The sequence below is a fragment of the Lampetra fluviatilis genome, chromosome 10 (genome assembly GCF_964198595.1).
Source record: "Lampetra fluviatilis chromosome 10, kcLamFluv1.1, whole genome shotgun sequence".
Lineage (NCBI taxonomy): Eukaryota > Metazoa > Chordata > Hyperoartia > Petromyzontiformes > Petromyzontidae > Lampetra > Lampetra fluviatilis.
Genome location: NC_136284.1, coordinates 8,841,537 through 8,866,562, shown reverse-complemented (window position 1 = coordinate 8,866,562; position 25,026 = coordinate 8,841,537). Strand labels below are relative to the sequence as shown.

At 51.2% G+C, this 25,026-nt stretch overlaps 1 protein-coding gene across 1 annotated transcript; it reads right to left on the bottom strand.

Annotated features, from left to right (window-relative positions):
• Positions 1-1,320: 1,320 nt before the first annotated feature.
• LOC144934371 (uncharacterized) lies at positions 1,321-24,517 on the bottom strand. The gene is made up of 4 exons (XM_078860056.1): positions 23,996-24,517; positions 15,471-15,531; positions 9,907-10,223; positions 1,321-1,998 (listed from the first exon to the last, which is right to left on the bottom strand). Exons 1-4 carry the CDS (start codon positions 24,515-24,517, stop codon positions 1,321-1,323), a joined length of 1,578 nt encoding a protein of 525 aa, XP_078716182.1.
• Between the last annotated feature and the right edge of the window lie 509 nt (positions 24,518-25,026).

The window sequence follows — 25,026 nt, the reverse complement described above, 5'->3', positions numbered from 1 at the left end:
ACCGGACCGCGCTGCTTGCTTACTAAACCACCGTGATTTTATGTCTAATTATACAAATAGTTCCACTGGCATCCATGCAGGGGAGGTTGGAGAGAAGGGGGGGGGTAGAGCTGGGGGTGAAAGGGGGGGTGGGGGTAACGTAAGCCGCAAGGCAGCCGCGCTTGTTAACGCGGCCCCACGCCTCGTCCGATGTTCGGCTGATGTCCTCTTGCGATTGGCCACGGTGTCGATTTTAATTGCTTTCCTAAGTGGCTAGTCATCATTTGACGGGGGGTAGGGGGTGGTGGTGTGGGGTGGGGGGGTTGATGAAGGGGGTGGGTGGGTTTTGGTGGGGGCTGTTCGCTGTGGGGGGTTAGCAGAGGCGGTCACCGGTATGCAAATGAGGTCCATCAGAGAGGAGCTTGATTGTTTAATTTCCATCACGACCCGGCACGGATACACACACCACACACACCACGCGCACATTCGCGCGGGGAAGCGACACGAGATTTCGCACACAGCGTCAACTTATTTACAATCCTCGTAGCCTGGGGGGGCATTTGTATACAACTGGGGGGCTACCCACACACAGTACACGTGAAGGTTATTTTTTGTATTGTCTCTGTACGTGTGTACGTGTCTATATATATAAGTATAGTTATGCGTTAATGATCATAAGTTATTAATTTACTGAACGACCACGCATTTAGGAGGAGCGGTATAGGGAGGCATCACTATCGTGTCCCTATCTTCACGCGGACTCTTTCACCTCCGCGACTGTCAAACATCCACACGCACGCGCGCACATCAGCAGCAGCGGCAGCAGCAGCAGCGACTAACACTGCACGCCGAGAGCATCGGACACCTCCGATTAGCACGGTTGGCTACGTCCGGTGCGAAAGAAGTTCAACATACATACGTACACCCGAAACAAAAAAATAATTAACGGCGAAAAAAATGTTGAACCCCGTGACACAAAAAAAAAGCCTTTTTGTTGTGCGCGGCGCTTGATCGATCGATCGAGTCACAAACATTAAAATCGTTAATCCCGACTCGTGGCATGCACCCGACTTAAAACGCGAACGACTCCCTCTCGAACGCGTCCGCCAATGTACAAGAAACGAGTTAACAGCCGTGCCGCTGTTTGTCTTCGTCGTCGTTGTTGTTGTTAGGCGGCGGACGGTGCTATGAGTTTCACATCGTTTCGGGGTAGGAAGCGGAGAGGAAGAAACGGAGCTAGGGCGAGATCGTTTCTCTGCGAAGTCGAGGGACGGGCGGGGAGGGCACAAGGGTCCTTGGAGGGCATGGGGACGAGAGGTCGCGCAGGGACAGCCAAGGCTGCTATCTCGTGAGCGGCACCTCCTCCCGCTGGTCCAGAGTGAGTGCCGCGGGCTTGCTCAGCACGGACGCCGCGTACGGCAGGAAGCTGCTGTCGGAGCGCGTGGTGCACAGGAAATCTGGTCCCGCTCCTCCTCCCGTCGCACCCCCTCCTCCTCCAGCACCGCCTCCGCCACCCGCCGCTCCACCGCCTCTCTGCGCCGCCGCCGCCGCCGCCGCTGCGGCCGCGGCGGCCGCGACCGCCGCGGCCCCGGCCCCACCCGCCTGGCCGCTGGCCGCCGCGTGGCAACTCAGGCAGGAGCAGTGGGCGCCGCCCGCCTGCTGCTGCTGAAGTCCGTGGTGAGCCGCCGTGTAGAGCGCCGCGGCGGGAGATCGGAATCCGCACAGCAGCTCCGGTCGCGAGTAAGGGTGCGCGTGGTGCAGAGCGGCGCGGAACGAGTCGAGGGGTCGCAGGGCGGCCGCCTGGAAGGGGCTGGCGGCGGCCGCCCCGGGCCCCATGCCCACGGGGGGGTAGTAGGGCAGGGGCACGTGCGGGGGGAACGGGTAAGGAAGCCCTCCCGTGGCGGCCGCGGCCGCGGCGTGCGTCATCATGTAGGTGTAGAAGCTCGGGTCGGCCGGGTGAGGCCAGGACATGGCCAGGCGCTGCCGCTTGTCTTTCATGCGCCGGTTCTGGAACCAGACCTGTTGCAGGAAAGAGAGAAGGAGAGCGTAGCGGTTAGCAGCGCGGTGTTGCGGACCCAGCGAACTGAGTTCGATTCCCATTCACGGCCAACGCAGCTGTCGATTATCTGAACCACTACTGGGGGCTATTCCTAGGTCGGCTCCACATCAAATGAGCACCCTGGTGCGATGTGTAAACATTGCCACAAGGGAGACAAAGGCGGCCGGGCGTGGTTCGGGCCACCCACCACGTCGTGTGCCGTGCCGGCCTTTATAGGTGCTCGCTAACAACGCTTATCCCAAAAGTCTATTAAAGCTATACGGGGGGTCTTTGTCCTTGTTTGGTGTTGAGTTTTTTCTCTTCTGCGTTTGGTTATTGAGTACAGATCGGAATAGCAGACAGATGGGGGTTTTTTTAATTAAACACATCAACATTAATTTGAAGCTGATATAAACATATTTCATTCAATCAACAGCAGAGTAAAATAATGATGATTAGGATGGAAGAACAAATATTTCATTCAGCTCGTGCCGTCAATATCGTTGTTTCGAGCGAGCAACCAGAATCAACCACTCACTCCATGGAGCGGTGTTTGAATGCTCTCCAGGTCCGGTCACGCGTTATCACCCCCAACCCCTACTCTGTGTTGTGGAATGATAATTTTGTTGCGATCATGATGATGATGATTAGGCGATTACGCGTGATTATACATGACTGGGAGACTTCCTGGAAACACCAGTGGTTTGAAGATCGGGCTGCAAGGTGGCCAGTCTATGGGTAGGTAGCGGCAGGGCCGTCCATAGTAGGGGAGGTGCGAGGCCCAGGGCAAACACAATGTGCCCCCCCCCCCAAGCGAGGGGCCCGGGGCAGTCGTCCTGATTCGCCGTACCCTAGGGACGGCTCTGTGTAGCACGGTAAAGCGATGCACATTTGAGTCTATTTATGTGTGGGAAGGTGTTTTAGTATGTCCCACCCCATTTCGTGTTCGAGGTAGGTGTTCTCCGGGCTCTCCAGCTTCCTCCTACGTGGAGCGAAACGCTCATGAATGGAATTGGCCCAACAATACACTTGCAGGAGCCTCCGTAAAGCAAATCCTTGGGACACATTGATGCGACTTTCCTTTTGTCATATATATTTTTTCGACCTGTTTTATAAACATTTTTTACGAAAACATTCCGATGTGGAAGATCGTGAAAGGCGATTGTGTTTCAACTGTTATTTCCACGTGCGTACGTCAACGTTTCGACCTACTGCCCTTATTCAGCCACATACCTGTCAAGGTCAGTTCATCTGCCACTGGATTAAAGTGCACGTCAATGACTGTGAGTATTCAGTCTGCAATCATGTGGCTCTATGAGCCTTAGCGAACTATAGGCTGACTGAATCTTACAACAAAAAATAATCCATCTTCTTGACAGGCGCGTGCAGGCTGGTGTGATATTTTTGATAAGCACCGACTCTTTAGTAAGCACATTAAACTTATCCTACAAACAATTGTCATCAGATTGCTGCGAATGTGTGGTAATGCCAGCTCACCCTGACTGGGAGTAGGCATTCATCCAAGGTAATGATTACGTAGCATCTAATCTCAGTGTTCAATGGCGGTGGTGGTGGTGATCGTGGTGATAGTGATCATGGTGGTGGTGGTAGTGATCGTGGTGGTAGTGATCATGGTGGTAGTGATCGTGGTGGTAGTGATCGTGGTGGTGATGATCATGGTGGTAGTGATCGTGGTGGTAGTAGTGGTAGTGAGCATGATGGTGGTGGTAGTGATCGTGGTGGTAGTGGTAGTGGTGATAGTGATCATGGTGGTGGTAGTGATCGTGGTGGTAGTGATCGTGGTGGTGGTGGTGGTAGTGGTGGTAGTGAGCATGATGGTGGTGGTAGTGATCATGGTCGTGGTGGTAGTGATCGTGGTGGTAGTGATCGTGGTGGTAGTGGTGGTAGTGAGCATGGTGGTGATGATCATGGTGGTAGTGATCGTGGTGGTGGTGGTAGTAGTGGTAGTGAGCATGATGGTGGTGGTAGTGATCGTGGTGGTAGTGGTAGTGGTGATAGTGATCATGGTGGTGGTAGTGATCGTGGTTGTGGTAGTGGTGGTTGTGATCGTGGTGGTGGTGGCAGTGATCGCACTAATTTGTTCCGTGTTCATTACGAGGTCCACGGAGTGCGAGGAGCTGTAACGATCCTTGGGGTCACGACCTCACTTCATAATGGGGGGGTAGGGGGGGGGTCCCGCTTTACACAGAGAAAGGCACCCGTTGCCAAAAATAATAAATCCTTAATTTATTTCGTTTTATTCCAGCGTTTCCATCTGTAGATAATTTACTCCCAAACACATTGCGGGCCGCGCGAGACACCTATCTTTTGGTTTTTCAATCTCTCTCTATTATTTTTATTTAATGAAAGATGAGCTTTAAATTGTGTCATTCCCCCGCCGCTGCTGCCTATGCGGGTCGTACTCCGTGCATGACCTCTGGAACGATGGCCGTGGCCCGGCTATATAAGGCTCGCAGCCACGATCACGCGCCGTGATGGATCTGCGCCGCGCACGGAGAAGCTCAAACCAAACCGTCAGTCAATCACGAGCCGCACTCTGCGGGCCACGGGAAGGATTATTTATCAGCTCAGGGGTGCATCAGTGTGCGCGGTGTGGTGTGTGTTTGTTTGTTGTGTGTGGATTTGTGTTTGTTCGTGTTTGCGCGTGCACACGCAGGTGCTCGCTAACAGCACTTGCTCCAACAGTCTGTTAAGGCTATACGGGGGATATGTGTCGTTGTGCAGTGGTGCATCTGCCAGGAGTGCAACGGCTGTGGGTAGCGGTGAGGGAGCGGCAAGGTGGGGAGCGGTGGTGTAGTGGTTCAGCGCGCTGCGCTACGAACCCAGCGACCCGAGTTCGATTCGCGCTCACAGTCGACACCAGTGACGATTATTTGCATCGGTCCTGGGCCTTCCCTAGGTCGGCTGAGCTTCAAATTAGTACCTGGCGCAGTGTGTAAACATTGCACCAGGTACATTGCCACTCGGAAAACAATGGCGGTCGGGCATGGTTCTGGCCACCCACCCCATTGTGTGCCGCGCTGGCCTTTATAGGTGCTCGCGAACAGCACTTGCCCCACCAGCTTGTTAAAGGCTACACGGGGGATCTTTGTCTTTGCATCTGCACCTCAGTCAGTCAAACCCACGCAACCTGGGCCCGTCCCGTGACCTCCTGCCAGCAGCGAGACCTCGACACTCCACGTGGCATCGGGGTGAACATGGGCCTGGCACACGTGTCGTGGTGACGTCACCGCCACTCAGTGTCGAAGGACGGCTGCTTGACACACACACACCCCTCGTGTGCCGTGCCAGCCTTCAGAGAGGTGCTTCCTGACAGCCCTTGCCCTAAACGTATGTCGAGGCTATACGGGGGATATTTGTCTTTGTGTGTGTGTGTGTCATTGCGTGTTGGTGTGGGAGTGTGGAATGGCGGTGTAGTGGTTCGATTCCCGCTCACGGCCAACACCAGTGACGAATATCTGAACCCATCCTGGGCCTCTCCTATGTCGACTCAGCCTCAAATGAGTACCTCGTGTGGTGTGTATACATCGCTACTGGGGAGACAAAGGCGGCCGGGCGTGGTGATGACCACCCACCCCATCGTGTGCTGTACCGGCCTTCATAGGTGCTCGCCAACAGCACTTGCCGCAACAATCTTTTAAGGCTACACGGGGGATCTTTGTTCGTGCTGTGTTTGTCGGTGTGGGAGTTAGAAGAGAGAGAGAGAGGGCCTGGGATGAGGCTCCGCGCAGTGGAGAGGGCACGCAGGCACAGTAATAGCATCGTAAATAACCCGACAAGCGTCTGTGTCGTCACACAAAACATATAAAATAACATTTAAATCCATCAACCAAATGGGCCCTCCGGACCAAAGTTTTTTTTTCTATCAGCAGAAGGTCTTACATTTGATCCGCATAATGATCAAGCAGCGCGCGCGTGTGTTGACGTGTGCGCGTGTATGTATGTTTTCGAACTGCACTTGCCCCATCTGTCTGTGTAGGCTATACGGGGGGGGGGGTGGAGGGGATCTTTGTCTTTTTGTTCTGTGTTTGTGTGCACGTGGTTACGTGTGATTGTGTTGGAATCAGCCGTGCAGTGGTTAGCGTATTGCAACTATGTTAACTACCTCGCCTGGTATACAGGAGGTAGTGGGTTCGATCCAGATCCTGACGCCTTCTGTATATTTGGAGTTTGCGTGTCTCTCTCCCCCTGGTCACGTGGATTTTTCTCCGGGTTCTCCGGTTTTTTTCTCTCCACATTTAGAAACACGCGTTTCGAGTAGTTGGCTGATAAAAATGTCCACGTGATAAGCCACTTCGCTGAGCTATCGTTTGTGGCCAGATCGCTTCTTTAAAAAGATCTATGTCACTCAATGGGCCTTACCTGGTCAAAACAAAAACATAGTTTAGTTTTTCACGCAACTTTGGTGATGTCACGTGCCATGTAGGGGCATTCTGGGAGCATCGCGCCATTTGGTTACAATTGCACCTTTATAGCTGCCATGACTCACATTGTCATTGTTACTTTTATTTGTGTCCAGCCTTCACGCGCCTGTCACGTGACGAGTTTCTCACGATCGCGTTCAAGCCACTCCTCTCATTACCACCGTCCAATCTCAGGGGCAGTCGCCGCTAACTCGGGGCAACTCGAAGCGATTGCCAATTGTGGTTGCGTCGATTATGGATGATCCGCCCAAAGCACCTCTACACCCACCTCTACGCCCACCTCTGCACCCACCTCTGCACCCACCTCTGCTCCCACCTCTGCACCCACCTCTGCACCCGCCTCTGCGCCCACCTCTACGCCCACCTCTACACTCACCTCTACGCCCACCTCTACGCCCACCTCTGCACCCACCTCTGCACCCACCTCTGCACCCACCTCTGCACCCGCCTCTGCACCCTCCTCTGCACCCGCCTCTGCACCCTCCTCTGCACCCGCCTCTGCACCCTCCTCTGCACCCACCTCTGCTCCCACCTCTGCACCCTCCTCTGCACCCGCCTCTGCACCCTCCTCTGCACCCACCTCTGCTCCCACCTCTGCACCCACCTCTGCACCCGCCTCTGCACCCTCCTCTGCACCCGCCTCTGCACCCGCCTCTGCAACCTCCTCTGCACCCACCTCTGCACCCGCCTCTGCACCCTCCTCTGCACCCACCTCTACACCCTCCTCTGCACCCTCCTCTGCACCCGCCTCTGCACCCGCCTCTGCACCCACCTCTACACCCTCCTCTACACCCTCCTCTACACCCGCCTCTGCACCCGCCTCTGCACCCACCTCTACACCCACCTCTGCACCCTCCTCTGCACCCACCTCTACACCCTCCTCTACACCCACCTCTGCACCCGCCTCTGCACCCGCCTCTGCACCCACCTCTACACCCACCTCTACACCCACCTCTACATCCACCTCTGCACCCACCTCTACACCCTCCTCTGCACCCACCTCTACACCTACCTCTGCACCCACCTCTGCACCCACCTCTGCACCCACCTCTGCCTCACACCCTCGTGCCGGCCTCCCCTCAACTGAAGGTTCGTCTAAGGAGGTGGCCGAGTGGCTTAAGGGGGGGGGGGGGGTATTCATAGCGGCTGTGGTGGAGCCAGCAGCGCAGGGGACGAGCATGAGTTCCTATACGGGGTTCAGCCACCCTTGATTCACTCAAACTGTCTGCCTGTCTCTCTCACTCTCTCGTGTGGAGTGTGAATTCTCTGCCCAGTTGCCGATGAGTCTGCAAGACAAGCCTCAGTGGTGTAGAGGTTAGGGGATTGGGATGTGGGGGGCTGAGCCATATCATTGACTGTGTTGTGGCCTCACACCCACCTCTCGCCAAGATTGTGTATGCACCTCGAAGCAAGGTCATATAACAACAAGGTTGTAAACCATCGCATTTTAAACGTGTTTGGTTGACCTAATTATTTCACCGTATTACTGCTCTGACAAATGCAAGCTTTATATTTGTTGGACTTGTGATGAACACCGGGCTATTGTTTTCATTTGTGGAGGAAGAGAGAGTAAGACCTTTTTTTAGTTGTTGCAAACAACCGCAGAAGTTGTTCTCTGCGACGGTGACTGTTCGTGAGTGAAGTGCAGTATCTGTGCAACAAGGTGGTGCAATGCTTGCTGCACCTCGAGTGAGAGCACACAGTTCATGATAGATTGGGAGCCGTTAGTATTTTATCATAGGCTTAACAACAAATAACAAATCAGTTTTTTTGTTTTTTTTTATTATGTTTAAATTAATCATTTACAGCCATTTGTAAATCCACTGCTGGATGAAGGCCTACCTACATTGCGTCGGTCCACGTGGATTTGTGGATTGTCTGAGCGTACTTCACCACGCTGGTGGGTGGAGGGGGGTGGGTGGAGGGGGGTGGGTGGAGGGTCCAGGCCAGGTTCCGTTACATCATCACTCGCCACTAACGTGAGCCGTGGCCAGGGGTCAAACTGAGGTCGCCGGCTTCATGGTGCGATGCGCTAACCCCCGCACCCCGCAACGCACGGCCACCAAATTCCCTGCCTTCTTCTCCCCATCACCGTTCTCATTGTACTCACAATCAGCATCTGGCATTGCGTAGCTGGTAACGGAGATGCGGGGCAACGATGGTGGCGTTTTGCCTTGAAAAAATTAATTGGGTTCGTGATGAACATTAATAGTTACACACGAATGATTACCATTATTTATTGGTATGATAACCACCAGAAGGTGTGATATGTATGTCGGTAGAACTTATTTCGCAGCGTATGTAGCCAACGGGAAAAAAGGGGAGGGGACATCAAACTAAACACAAGAAGCTATGAAGCTCTTTTTTGCACAGATGGTCAGCAAGTTACATCAGAACAAAATGCATAAAAGGTGCAAGAGTAAGATGGAGAGAAGTTAAACAAGTCACAATGAAGTGAATAAAGGCATATAAATGAGGCAAGGGAGTACACATCGCGCAAGTGTATTGATTCCTGCAGTTTTATCAACAGCAAATGCAAGCTTGGGGCAAGGCAGCAAAACAACAACAACAACAATCCAACACAACACAATCCCTCAATTCTAGCGCGCTTCAAAATGGAACTATCAACACACTGGGTAATGTTCACAGTTACAAATCACAGTTGCAAATGTGGCTGCTGTATCCTGAGCTCGTCTTTTTTTGAAGGCGATGTTTTGAAGGAAGAAGTGCTCGGTGAAGGGAGGAAACTAGGTTCTTCCAAAACGTTGGTGCTGCAAGAGCGAAAAACATCGTCACCTATTCCAATTTCTTTGTTGTATGCATATTAAAAAAAACAATTTGTTAGGTTTTTTGGGTACGACAATTGGGTTCATGAATTAGTTAAGTGTAGCGCAGATTTGTCAATAAGGAGTTTATGGATGAACATGGCCCAGTTTAGATTTTTGCTTGCGTAAAGTGACGTGAGATTGAAATTTAAGTAAAGATCACAATGGTAGGTCCTGTATGGTATATCCAGTAGAATTTGAAGAACAGAATGATAAAGCGGGTTAAGCCTATTCCGTGTTTCATTTGTAGCTCATATGTGAGCAACGTCACAGTACACACGAAGTGGTCGAATGATAGCTTCAAAAGTTTGCAGGCGCAATCGAATGGAAAAAAGAGCGTTTGTTATTTGTATTAAAAAACAAATTAGATTTTCTTCGAGACGTGATCAATAGGCGGTTGGAAAGTAAGTTTTGAATCACTCAGTAAACCCAAGCATTTGAAGCAATCCGTTTGTTCAATGATGTGCTTTATGATACTGCATCCCATATATCTCTACCATCTCACGATGACACCACGTGGAGACTACGTGGACACACACGCACCTCGACGGCCCACACCTCCACGACCACCTCGCGACCGACACCCACGCGGCACACCACGCATCCGTCCACCACCCACCTTGATGGTCGTCTCGGGCAGGTTGAGCGCCGCCGCCAGCTCGCACCGGCGAGGCCGCGAGACGTAGTTCTCGCGGTAGAACTCCTTCTCCAGGCGCCCGATCTGCTCCCTCGTGAACGCCGTGCGGTAGCGCCGCACCCCGTCCGAGCCCAGGGTCCCTCCGGGGGGCCCCGCGCCGGGACCCGGGCCGCTGCCCTGGCTGGACTGGAGCCCCCCCCCGCTGCCCCCCAGCTGCCCGTGGCTGCCCCCGCCGGGACTCGGCGAGTCTGGGGGGCCGTCGCCAGAGCCGGCGGCGCACTTTGAGCGGCTCTCGTGTTCTGCGAGCGGTTTCGAGATGAGAGGCAAATGGAGAGAGGGTTTTCAAGAAGAGTTCCAATTGGCTAATTGATTGATATCAGTACGCAGCCCTTTGTCGATCCACTGCTGGATGGAGGCTCGTTTGACTGCACTTCATCGCGTCGGTCGAATGCGCGTTGGCGACGGGGAGAGGCTCGGGACAGGTTCGGATATCACTCGCCACTGATGTGTTAACCTTGGATGGGAATCTAACCGGTTCACGGCCAAAGAATTGTAATTCAATGTCGTGGAGTATTTTGTTGTGTTCGTGAATTCCTGCGCGTGTTTGTATATAAAAGCAGATATGTATGCATATGCGCGTTAGTTTAGGGCACTGTGCAGCACATTCGATTACCTAGGTTCAATTCCTGGCCATGGCTAACCGCAGTGGCGAGTGATATTTGAATCAGGCCTGAGCCTACCCGAGGTCGACTCAACCACGAACAAGTATTTGGCGCTGTCTGCAAACATCGGGATTGGGGATACAAAGGCGGCCGGGCAAGGTACAAGCAACACCACCCTTTCATACGACATTAATACGGGAAACAATACAAAACGGGGGATCTTTGTATTCATATATATGTGTATGTCCGCGTGTGTATGTGTGCGTGTACATCTATATTTACGTCTGTATCTGCGTATGCGTGGGTAAGCTGCACTTGCCCCAACAGTCCGTTAAAGGCTATACGGGGGACCTTTGTCTTTGTGTGTGCATAGCGCGTGGTGATGGCCACACCATCCCCTCGTGCGCCGTGTCGGCCTTCATCGGCGCTTCGCGGACAGCACTTGCCCCGACAGCCTGCGTGGGCTACGCGGGGACCTTTGCCTCTACCCGTGCGTGCAGTATATGTGTGTCCATATATAAAGACTTCTGGTCAGCGTTACGCGTTATCTTGATCGATTTATCACAAGGAGGTACAAATCATTCTGACAATAATTCTATATTTACCAATGAAAGCCTCGCTGAGTCTCAACCAAATGTATTTTTTTTTCTTCACAAGGGTCCTCCATGGGTTTACGACCTCTTAAATGAGTATTGTTATTTATGTATTCTGCTGGTGAAATCTCCAGTTCCCAGAGAAATCCCCGAGCATACGAGGGGATAGAAATCAATGCGTTTGAGTGCGGCGTTCCGCATAGACCAGGGGGTTGGAAACCAAAAAAAAATAACAACAAGAAGAGCCATTTCTTTTTATCGAATTCGCAAAAGAATAAAAAAAAACACCCCTCGATATTTCAAGAGCCGCAATGCACTGCGGTGGTGAATACGAGACGGGTGTGGGTCCTCTAATAAAGAACTGTCACGAAGCGGTTCCTTCAGGAGCCACCGTTCGCGGCTCCTGGGCATAGACAACAGGGGTATTGTGTTCGGCGCATTGTGACGCTGTGATTGTAACCCTGTATGTATAATAGGTAGCTACGGTCAGCGCACTGCGATGCGAATACAGATGTCGGAGTTCGATTCGCGGACACGGCTAACATCAGCGGTGAATGATATCGAACAGATTTCTGGGTCCTCTCCTCCCCCCTTCAACAGAACGCGTTGACCAGCGTGGTAAAGTGTGGTCAAAGACAAAGATCCCCCGTATAGCCCTAACCGTTGGGGCAAGTGCTGGTAGCGTGCACCTATGAAGGCCCGTCATGGCACACGAAGGGGTGGGTGGCCAGCACCACGCCCGGCCGCCTTTGTCTCCCCAGTGGCGACGTTTGCACACAGCACCAGGTACTCATTTGAGGCTGAGCCGACCTAGGAGGAGGCCCAGGACCGGTACCAGATAATCGTCACCTGTGTCGGCCGTGAGCGGGAATCGAACTCTGGTGGCCGGTTTCTTCGGGAAGCCTTCATCGAGCAGTGTAGTGAGAAAGTATTATCGTTAATGTTATCATTTAGATTAATCCCATCAGCGATTAATGATCACTTTTCCGTTAACAATTGTATTCAGCTATAAATGATGTTTTTTTCTAGTTTGCGTGTTTGTATGTTTTGTTTTTGCCTTGTTCGTGAGATTAACCTAGGAAGCCAGGTGGTCATACAATGGTGCAAACGTTAGTCGTCTGATCCACTACCTACACAGTCTTGATTGTTACAATTTATTTGAATAGATACATTTGTCAAATGACACACGCTTCTTAATCCCAGAGATTGCCCGAAATAATAGTGCAGCAATAATAGTGCAGCCGCCGACTGTCTACTGTGTGTGGTCCGCCGTGTGGCACGAGTTTATTCCACTGCGTGGCACGTGCTACTCTACCGTGTGCCAGAGGTCGCAGACGGGTTTTGATTCCTTACCCGTACCCGTACCCGGCCGCACCAGGGTCGCAAACGGGTACCCGTACCCTACCCGATACCCGGCCGGGTATGGGTAGGGTACGGGTATCGGGTACCCGATTGCAACCTCTGGGATGAAGCCATGTTGCAGGCGCGGGTGGGTTGATTCTAGGAACTTGAATTGTGAGAAGAGACAAGACGTTGGGAAATGAGTGACAAACGGTGACTCACCAGTGACTCACGGTCTACCCGTACCCGTAACCCGGCCGGGTACGGGTAGCCGGGTATCGGGTAGGGTACGGGTATCGGGTACCCGATTGCAACCTCTGCCGTGTGCCACGTGCTACTCTCCCGTGTGACACGTGTTACTCCACTGCGCGTCACTATGTCGTATGTCACGTGCTATTATGTTACCACGTGCTAACCCGCTCGATTCGGCGCTGCACATGTTGATATATGAACACGATTTCTCCAACGCGAACTTTAGACTTTCGCAAAGATTCGCGTTTCGAAAGAGAGATGATGCAGAAAAACACAATCGAGTTACCGAACCTCCATGTGCATGCACGTTTACATACTTTAAAAAAATGTTCGTCATATTTGTATGTTTCATAATGATCATCATCAACTGCGCATCATCATCCAGCTGTTAATCAGCATCCATCAACCATTCATTAAATATATGTTCTGCTCATTATCATCAATCGACTACAACCTATCATCATTGATCAACTGGGAATCATCATGATCATTAATACATTTTTAACAATTATAATCATCGCCAAAATGATCATCATCATCTTCACACATCATCACGAGCGCCAATCAATCAATCGACCACAAATAATTCCCGTGAATAGTCACCAGCGGTGGATAGACCAAGGCTGATAATTATTCACTCAATGTTTCATGGCCGATTGATTGATGCGCGTGATGATGGATGAAAATGATGATTGTAATCATGATGGCGATGATTCTAATAATCAGACATGCTCTGTCCACTGCTGATTAAGTCCCCCCCACCCCACGCCTCGACCATCCCTCACGGCTCTGCGATGCCACCACCCATCTCACTCGCGCACGAGGGCTTGGTAGTCTCTCCATGTGTACGAGCCCGTGATCACCGAATGTGTGCTTGCGACTGGGTGGACACTGCAGACAATGTCATCATTGTTGCTGTTGTTGCTGCGTGTGTTCTTAATCTATTAAGTCAGAGCTGCGTGATCGATCATGCCATTATCATCATCATCATCAATCGCATAATCCATGTTCGATCCACTGCTGGATGACAGCCTTCTCACGCTGTCGCCATCCGTCACGGTCCACTATTGCTATCCATCTTATCGTATTGAAGGCTATAAAAAAAATAGGCAGCGTGAAAGACATTACGTTGTTTGTAAATTAATTCGCAAACGTTATGAATTGGAACTTGTGCATTAATTTTTCATCGAATAGGGTACGTACTAAAGGTTATACTACAATAAAATGAATAGCATTCACACAATATATTGCGAATCAATTGTAATATCCGTCTGACGAGCGGAAGGACGTGTCAACTACACAACAAAGGGACGAGCTAAGAGGAGCTGCTGCTGCTGCTGGTTAGGGTGAGACTTTAGGAACAGACCTCGTATGTACTGAATGTATGTTGAACTTCTTTCGCACCGTACGAATCCAGATGTCGAGAAATCTAACAACGACGGGATCTATGAGAAAGAAGGAAGCGACGGCGAGACGTGACGGTGTACGCGTTTCCGTGATGTCATTTTCACGACAGGGTATTCGTTTATCGCATGACGATTACCGTGATACCGTTGTCCCCCTATGTGTAACTGTTAGCGTTCGATCTGCGTTCTTATTATCGTCATGTTCCTGTGCTCTGCTGCACTTCAAGGGCGAAACAGGAGCACTTTAGTGTTCTTCAGCTGCGGTTCACTTGACGCACGCCTACCACCAGCCCTGTGATATACTGCGACTTCGCAGTCAATCTATAGCGCTCAGAATCCAAGCGCTGTCCGTTACACGGTGCCTAAGTGAGCAAATTAAATAGAGCCGAGTACATGAAGACGTCATATCAGTCAATCGCTCCGGCAAAATATTAGTTTTTCCATATGTATTTACATATATAAAGAAATCATTTAATTGGATATATATATAGTTATACATGTAATTGTTGCACGCGTTATTTCACATATATTGTCTGAGAAAATACGTATATAAATGTTACCTAATGTAAGGAAAGTTAATCACGATATAACAACGACGTCTATGCAAAACGGAACGATACGATAATCGTGGTGGACCTTATATCGTACGATACATCGCGATATCGCCATATCGCGGATAACCTACTTTGCATCAGCCGCCATTGGCCGTGATGACCCCGTGACCTTGATGGTCACTCGGAAGAATATTGACGGTCGTCATTGCCTCCCGCTTGACGGAGTGGAATGTTTAGGCTCCGTGACAATACCCCAACTATTCAGCACCAATACCAATAGCCGCCATTCGCCACGAAGTGACGGTGACGTCACCACAGCGCCTGTGCCAGGCCAGGTGCACTTTGAGGCCACGTGAAGTGTCGAAGGCTCTCTGCTGACAGGTCTCGGGACAGACCCAGCAGGTGCCATAGGTTGGCTGACTGAGATGACCGGTAGATGCACACCAGCTGTACCCCCTACTGTGCCAAACTTGCTGCATTTTAAACGCCTTGCGCTCCTCCGCCCTCCGTTGTTGTCGGAGGGCGATTGCCTCCAACTGCCCAGCAGCGTCCTTCACGAGCCTCTTCCATAGAGGCCGATCATGACACCGCTGGTACCAGTCGTCGGCAAGTCCCCTCAACCCCACATCCTCCCGTACTGCGGTATCCAGAACCACCACCATGTTCAATTGAGTCACGTGCGTCACGTGAGTGAGTCATGTGAGGAGTCTGAGTTGTGCCAGGTCACCCACGAGTCGCCCCGAATGTTCCCAAAATCTCGGAAGCTCAGCATGTTTTGAGCCTGGTTGCCACGTGGAGACTGCATGGGGGTATCAGGTGTAACAGACTTGGGGTGCGAGGTGTTCCAGATGGTGACAGTGCAGCAACTGGATTCTTGAATCTATCTGTAGGGTGTTGTGTGTGTGTGTGTTGTGCCCCCCTCGTTTTCCTGGTGGCGGGGGGGGGGTTCACCGGGTGCACACATGGAATTGGCCAAACATCCTCTCTGCATGGCCCTCCTAAAGAGGAGTTCTGAGACTCATCTTTCTGTGCTAGGCAAGCCGCGTAATTATTCTACACCTCTGCACGCGCGCCCCTTTCGCAAATCCACTGCTGGTTGAGGGACTGTCCATACCTCGACGGGGCGTGAGGATTGTTGGAGCCTCCTCCTCGCCAAGCTGAGCAAGGCGAGTTCATAGCTGTGGAAGTATGGGCAGGTGCAGCACAACAATGGACTGCTCTGCACTACTCTCTACTGCCAACCACCGCCTGTGACGACGATGTTCGTGGCAGTCATCCAATCAAGCACGATCCTGACTCGATCGACCGTGCACTACCAGACATCAATAAGCATGCGACCGTGTGTAGTGCGCATCGATTACAATCAATGGATCGTAACAGATCGAGATGGCGGTGGATTAGAGAGACTTTCATCCAGCAGTGGAATGATAATGGTTGATGCTGATGATTATTGATTATGGTGATTGGTTGTGATATAAATGATGATGATGGTTGATTGTCATGATGATTGATTATGGTGATTGGTTGTGATATAAATGATGATGGTTGATTGTGATGATGATTGATTGTGGTGATGATGGTGTTAACGATGGAGGGGTCGGTGGTGGAGGGATAACCTTCCTGCACCATCAACCTACAGTAAATATTTGCTTAAACATTTGTTGATTGCATTGCACGAACTTCCTCTATACTTATGCAAATCTTTGAAATATCGCTCAGACGTGGGCAAAGCAGTCGCCTATATAAGTAGACGTTTCTGCAACCGGTTGCAAGAAATTGCGCAACTGGTTGCTCACAGTAGAGGCTTCGGACTCTTCAAGCATCCGATCGGGTCAGCGATCCATCGCGAGTTATTATCGGCAATTACCGATCGTCGATTATACAATGATCACGCTCCTCGTTGCATAAACTACTCGCCGAGACGTGGACAAAGCGGTGGCAGGCGACTCGCGATTGTCGCGCTAATTAGTCGCGCAAGCGGCCGCTTCCAGCTGTGGGTGACCCCCTTGCTCGAGATTGACGCTGCGACCGAAGCGCCGTGACACCTCGGAGCGACGAGTGACGGCGCGCGTTCGATTCCTTGCCGGTGTCAAACACACGGGGGCAAGGGGACCCCCACCCACCCCCCACCCACCCCCACCCAGGGATGGGTGAGGCACCTTTGTCCGGTACCCGCTGCGGCTCCCAACCACCAGCGGGAGACGGGACCGAGCTCAGCGTTGTCCGGAACTCAACCGATGAACGTCTCCCGCGCCTCGACTCCCGGCTCACGGAGAATGATCGGTGAGGAGCGATGTCTGAACTCCGAGGCAACCCCCCTTCCTTCACCGACCCGCGTTGACCGGCGCGGTGAAGTATGGCTGGCTAAATAACCAGTAGATTCCCCCTTGCCCCTCCTCCCCCAGCTTGCGATTCGATTCAAAAATTGATTGTTTTGTTGTGAATGTAGCGGCATCGAGTGTAAAGAATTAATTAAACTTACACATCAATACTGTATATGTATATAGTTACAACCCTAACAATAAACTGTGCATTGCGTTTATAGCCAGTACCTGTGTATGATTTAAATAATAATGATGATATACCAACACCCGAATGGTAGTTGAACTGAGCCTGAAGACTAATGTTTGTTGTTGTCAGATCTTCCTTTGGGAAGAATCGCCGCTCCCATTCATGAGCGGTTGAACGAAGCTAATGCTGTGGTTAGTTGAATTAATGCATATTTTGTATTCACTAATGTATATGTTGTAAATATATGTATTACTCACTTACAGGCGTCGCCCAAAATTTCCAGCTGACAGTCCTGGGCGTATATAAAGACGTTAATTACATTGTCGCTACAGAAGGCATGTCTGCAATATCAATTGCTGTGCAGTACTTATATACTTCCACGTCTGTGCTATCCACCTTTCACAAACGGCAGTGAATATTATTTCTCAAACAACTCGTCAAACCGATTTAAAATAACGAAAAATATTTGGTGGCGATTATGCACTTGCGTTGGTAGTGATGCACAAGCATAATTAATAACAATAATAAAACACTTACCACATTCGTAAATATCACAGTGGCTTTCAAATAAAAATATTAAATCGGCGACGTTTTGGGCAATTGCCCTTCGCAGCACATGATGACATCAGTGCCATTGTCTAAAACGTCGCCGATTATTTATTTGTTTTTCTTTAAAGGCCCACTGTGTTATTTACGTGAATGTGTTGTGTTCGTTTCTCCTGAAACTCACACGATGGGTGACAGGCTCTCTCATCCAGCAGTGGATCGACAACGGACTGTACGCCTTACAGCCACGAGGAGAGAGAGAATGGGTGACGCGCGCGCGTTTTCGCTCACATCATCAGCGCTCATCAGCGAGCCGCCGCTGGCCATGTTAGAGACCTGCTACGAACGACTGTGAAGGGACACGTGGTCCAGAAGACCACAGCACAGACCCTGGAACAATATCGGCGGTGCGATCAAGGCCACAGCACAGGCCCTGGAACTCTATCGGCGGTGTCAGAGTGCGAGCTGGTGAAAGCGTGTCGCGGTATGCGCCGTGTTAATGATGCGGTCACTGTCATTAGACTAACACACGTGCCACAGCGCCGCGCATCGTGTGTATGCCAGCGGATCGGTGATTGGTGAAGGTCATCGCAGATTTAGCATCGCGAATGATGTGTGCGCGCAACGAGGTGACGCTCTTAGTAACGGCCGTGTAATAACGATGACGGTTTACGAGGATTTCACAGCGTTATGCACTTTTACATCTAAATGGCAAACTAATTACTTTAGAACTGCTTTTCGTGTTTAGTTTGTTGTCCTTCCCCCGCACCTCCGATTAACATGGTTTGCTATGTTCGATGCGAAAGCAGTTCAACATACATACATGTACGCGTTATGAAGACAAAAACAACGTTCCCCCGTGTAGCATTTAAAAGAAAGTTGGAGTAAGTCGTATTCGCGAGTAGCACATATGACGGCCGTAACGGTACACGAGGGGGTGGGTGGCCAGCACCACGCCCGCCTTTGTCTCTCCTGTGACGATATTTACATACCGCACCAGGTACTCATTTGAGGCTGAGTCGACCTAGGGGGGGGGCCCAGGATCAGTTCAGATGATCGTCACCGGTTTTGGCCGTGAGTGGGGATCGAACCGGGATTCGCACACCCATACAAAAAACAGGCGAATTGATGCACAAACGCACACAAACACGTACCCACGGACATACATCAACGCACATGCACGTACGACGCACACGTGTACAACGACAAAACAAAGACAAAGATCCCCCGTATAGCCTTAACAGACTGTTGGGGAAAGTGCTGTTCGCGAGCACCTATGAAGGCCAGTACAGCACACGATAGGGTGGGTGGTCATCACCACGCCCGCCTTTGCCTCTCCAGTGGCAATATTTATACACCACACTATGGACTAATTTGAGGCTGCGTCGCCCTAGGGGAGGCCCAGAACCGGTTTAGATAATCGCCATTGGTGTTCGCCGTGAGCGGGAATCGAACTCGGGTCGCCGGGTTCGTAGCGCAGCGCGCTAACCGCGACACCACCGCTCGCCACGCACATGTGTACACACACGCATACACGTACACACATGAGCATTCAAACCAACGCACTCACGTGTAACCTGACACACGCGTGCGCAAGCACGTATACACGGAGACAGAAGGACAAAAAATCCCCCGTGTTTACTCAGCCTCAAATGAGTAGCTGGCGAGGTGTGTAGTAAACATCGCCGTTAGGGAGACAAAGGCGGCCGGGCGTGGTGTTGGCCACCCACCCACCCCCTCGTGTGCCGTGTGGCAGCCTTCATAGGTGCTCGCTAACACCACTCGCCCCAACATGCAAACATGTACACGTATGAACATACAAATTCATATATATGTACGCGTACTCACATATACGCGCACACACATATATACACAAAGATCTACACGCACACACGCGCGCACACACACACACACGATCCGCCCTGTGAGAGTCAATTGAAATATCGCATCACTTGACCTTCAACGCAGTTTAAACACACAGATAAACACAGTCACAGAGAAAACAAAGCCAAATGTCACCCGTATAGACAAATGCATGCCGTTGGGCAAAGTGCTCTGAGCGCGCACCTCGGAAGGCCGTCACGGCACACGAGGGGGTGGTGTGGTTTACACCACGCCCGGCCGCCTTTGTCTCCCCATTGGTGATGTTTACGCACCGCGCCCCGTACTAAATGTTGGCTGAGTCGACCTAGGGGAATTCCATGGCCGGTTGAGATATTCGCCACTGATGTTGGCCCTGAGCGGGAATCGCATTCGGATCGCTGGGTTCGTAGCGTAGTGCGCTAACCACTGCTCCACCACTCCCCACAGTCGCACACGCACACACACAGAGGCAGACACATCATGCCCAGTCACACTTACAGCCATACACAGACAAATCCACGCACTCACGTAAATACACACAGAAACACACAATCACACATAAACACAATATGACAAACACACTCACTCACACATACATAAATACACACGCACACACATACATGCAAACACACTGAAACACACACACGCATAAATGTACAATAACAAAAGCAAACACACACATAAAAGACACAAACACAAATATACCCACACACAATTACACACGCACACTCGCGTGTGTAATCACAGTTCGTGAGATTGTAAATGCCGCGGGTTGTTGGTCAAAGTATTGAATCTGTTGACGCGTGCATTGCGAGCCCGTTACAATGACACATTAGCTGAATATGACAGTGGCGATTTTAGAATGAAGCGTGATAATCTATTATAAAAATAGAAAAATAAACTCAACACATTAATCAATACCACCGTCGCCTTAACATAGCAATTCAATGGTAGGCGACGTTTCGGCGAATGACCCTTCTTCAGGGCACACATGGGCAGTGCTGCTTGATGAATGCTTTGAGATGGGTGTTGTTAATTGTGCTTGTGCTCCACTGCCAACGTAGCGGAAGCAGCATCGCCATCACATAATTTGTAGCATTATTATGATTAACTAAAACTGTGAACAGGAATTAAAAAAGTATATTTCCAGTCACAACTTCCGTCCGATATGAATTATGACGGCGGGGCCTTCATCCTAGCAGTGGATTGACCACGGTTGATGATCACAATGATGATGATGTTCATGTTAGTGATGATCATGATGATGATGATGATCATGATGATGATATCATGAATGCACGAACGATGGTAACTTTCCAAACAGGAACGAGAGTTGTGGTTTATTTTCTTGCGCTATGAGAATTGCGCATATACCCCGTGTAGAATAATACATTATCGTATTGTATTACATATATATTATATAGGAGTTAATTGCAGTGGTAAGTATTCATCATGATTGCCTATTATATTATCAAATCGCCATACAAGATGTGGTGTTGATCTTTAAGGCATTGTCAGCGCCAAGCGTTTAAGTTTTTGTACGTGTTCATTTGCAAATTAATTACGTGTTGAATGTATATATATATCTTTATATATCGTGGAAATGTATTAGCATCTACAATAGCTTTAGCAGCAATGAGAGCTAGTATCAATTAGTATAAGTGTAGGTGTGTGCGTGTAGGCGTGTTAGACACATGTGTGCAGTGTCTGCTACATTTGTCAATTCCGTGGTGGGGAGAAACAACTGACGTTAAATCGAGTTTTGTTCAGATGTCACCAAAACATGCTGCGTCTTAAATTACAGTTACTGCCTCTTAACAGCTGTAAATAATGTAGCGATGTCATCTTGAGGCATACAGAATAAAATTGCACGTCTTAGACAAATATTGAACGGCGCGTTATTTAACCCTAGATAATTTTTAATTCAACGTATAATATATAACAAAGTGCGAGTCACGTGTGTTTTTGTTATATATATGTGTATATATAGCGTCATGCGTGAAACATTACATTTTACTGCAGTTCATACGTCATTTTATTTATTTACTGAGTGTAAAATACACACGTTTGTTTAAATACGTCGCTTTTATATTTCCTTGCAATTTTCATTAAAAAAACTATAATTTTAAAATAATTCTAACTCGACTGTTTTAATGATCAATAATCTAAGACAATACTAACTAGACGCAATTACACCTTTTCAAAATATAGATATATAAAACGTTATATTAATTCTACGTCGTTGCGAGTAATTCGTGAATTACGATCAATTGTTTGGACGTTCAGGCAACGTTCAAAGGTAAAACAAAACGACAAATCTGCCGGTGTGTGCCCGCGCGTGTCCTGTTACGATCGCCGTTCTCTGTCGGCGAACATTTGAGTCGCCGCGTCTCTCTGTCCGTGAGGTCGCCTTTCTCTACCTCCATCGCTACGACCTCCCCCCCCCCCCACGACCGCCTCCATCGGCTCCTTCCTTCTCCACAGCTCGCTTGTGATTCACGACCCCCAACCAACTTGGCTGCGTTAAAAAAATGTAAGCGCCTCACGAATAACCTAACGATCACGTCGCAGAACGATGACAGATGGCAAAGACCTGGAGAGGCTTTCATCCAGCAGTGGATTGATGATGGCCGATGATGATGATTATTATATAATGGCCTAACAACGACTCTTTCAATTGTTTTAAATCTCGACAGACAACAGTGTTTCATTTCGCATCACGTAAGTCACCCCCTGCCCCACCCCCCTTACTGACCCACAGTGGTGAAGTATAGTCAAACAGCCGTAGAGAGAAAGGCCTTCATCCAGCAGTGGATTATTATTAGCGAAGGAGCTGCATCACATCACGCAAGTCGCTGACGCGTTACGCGCAAGAGTCATCGTCGCGGCAGGAGACCTCAGACGCGCCAAGCGGGACTCGCTCTCTGCACGGCTAACACGCCCGCCTCTACTGCTGGCTGATGAGACCCAAGAAAGACGAAACCAAGAAAGTCGAAACAGGTCCATAGTTTTACCCGCTTTGACGACGAGCATTAAAGAAGACCACTTTTGTTTTTGGTGAGTCCACTACAATTATTCGTGTGGATCATTCTCGTGACTTGTTAGCGCGCGGGGGGGGGGAGGAGGAGGGGGGGGACAAGTTATTGAATAAAGCATCGCATGGGTTCCATGCGTTATCACGACAGCACTCGAACTGCATGGCACACTACCCAGCACGTCGCCAAAGCACTGCTGGGAGATGACCTCCCCGCGCGCCACGCGAGTCGCGGCGTGTACTCGTTCGCGTCGACTTCGCCGCGCTGGGCAGTGCATCTCGGGGAAGCCCCTGGCCGTGACCATCGGCTACAACGTTCCCATCCTCGCGACGCGCGTGCCGCCGCCGACTTGGTAAGAGGGAATTGTTGCTAGAGCGAGGAGGAGGCAGACGGTGAACGAAGCGGTTATCGCCGGTGCGCGCTGTGAGCGAGGCACACGTGAGTTCGATTCCCCGGCCACGGCTAACATCAGTGGCGAATGATGTCTGAACCAGACCCCTGCGTGCCCTCTTCATCGTACCGCTCGCACGCGCACGCACGCAAATGCAAAGACCCCCCCGTGTAGCCTCAACAGACTGTTGGGGAAAGTGCTGTTAGCGAGTATTCATCGTGATTCGGGAATCTAACTCGAGTGACCGGGTTCGTAACGCAAGGCGCTAACCGCTACATTGCCGTTCCCCGATACGTGTACAGAGGCACACGCACACAGAGAGTCAAGCGTACACATACACACACAATCACAAATACAAACATCCCCCGTATAGACTTAACAGACTTGCGGCAAGTGCCATTAGCGAGCATTTATGAAGGCCGGCACGACAAACAAGGAGGGTGTGGGTGGCCAATACCACGACCGGCCGCTTTTGTCTCTCTAGTGGTGATATTTAGACAGCGCACAGGTATTCATTTGCGGCAGAGTCGACCTAGGGGAGGTCCAAGACCAGTACAGATAATCGTTACTGTTAATTGGTCAATCACAGATATCGACATAATACATAAAACACACACGCAGAATCACGCACAAACACACACACACAATCTCACATACACACACACACAGCAAGATGTACACACGTAAACACCCGCTCACGAGGCGACACTCACAGACAATCCCCTCCCGTGACCCCCTCTCTCCTCACCCTTTCCGCCAGGACTGTCGCTGCTTCTCCCTTTTCCCGTAGCAGCTGCCGCGACTGTGCTGTGTTGCTGCTGCTGATGCTGCTGCTGATGCTGCTGCTGATGATGATGATGCGCATTGGCCGAGTCTCGCAGTGGCGGCGCCGGACACTCGGGCGATGAGCAGCTGACCTCCAGCTCCTCCTCCAGTATCTCGTCCTCCGAGGTGCAGGGCTCGCCTCTGGCGGGCGCCTCGGCTGCCCCGCCGTGCTGGCGGATCACGTGAAGGGACCGCTCTGGTCCCGACAGCGACGCCGGCCCGGGGAGCGCGGCCTGCCGTCGAAAAAGCTGCAGAAGAGCCCCGCCGCTCCCACCACCACCACCGCCGCCGCCGCCGCCACCGAGGGACAGTCCGCTGGCGGCGTGGTCTGCCTGCACAGCCGCACGGAACGCGCTGTGCACGGTCGCCTCGTCGCGCGAGAAGAGGTGGCCCGGCAGGGAGGCTGCTCGCGGGCTGAGACGAGCGCCACCGCCGCCGCCGCCTCCGATGCCTCCGATGCCGATGCCGTGCGCGTGCAGGGGCGGCGGAGGGGTGCGGTGGCCCACGCTGTCCTGGTCAGGACTCGGCGGCGGCTCGCATCGTAAGTGGGACTTGTGTCCGCCGAGCGCCCGTTCGGACATGAGCATCATCAGGTCCCTTCGCACGGCGTCCATGGGCGCAGGGAAATAAATAATGACGACGACGACGCTGCTGATGATGATGATGATGAGATAGCTCTAATTATGTGTGAGAGTGTGCGTGTGTGTGTGATACTGATGCTACGCGCTAACCCTCAGCGTCTGTTGAAATACAATTCGACAGCGAGCTGAACACGTGCCTCGTGTACTTGGACTCAAACCTCCCCCACCCCACCCTCCCGCCCGCTGGCTCGACGTCGTCGTCAGCGCCGGTGATCTGAGCGGCTCGTGAAACGTCGGCGTCCGCGGCTCTCTCGCCGTGTCCTGACTCGACTCAATCCTATATACCTCGACTCGTCTACCGCCTGCCAATCCCACGTCGCAACACCACCCCCACCCCCCGGTGTCGTCCTACAACCTCGAGTAATCTGTACTTGCGCCCTGCCACTCTCCCCTCTTCGCAAGCTCGACGACGACTACGACTACGACGACTACGACGACTACGACGACGACGCTGCTAAACGACGACTGCGCGCTCTGCAACG

What these genes read in the sequence shown, in the direction of transcription:
- LOC144934371 (XM_078860056.1), bottom strand. Translation starts at nt 24,517, where the DNA reads ATGGACGCCGTGCGAAGGGACCTGATGATGCTCATGTCCGAACGGGCG. An exon ending in AGATTTTGGGAACATTCGGG is followed by an intron (nt 10,224 to 15,470) that starts GCGACTCGTGGG and finishes AACCGCTCGCAG; the next exon opens with AACACGAGAGCCGCTCAAAG. An exon ending in TGCCCGAGACGACCATCAAG is followed by an intron (nt 1,999 to 9,906) that starts GTGGGTGGTGGA and finishes TTCCTGCAACAG; the next exon opens with GTCTGGTTCCAGAACCGGCG.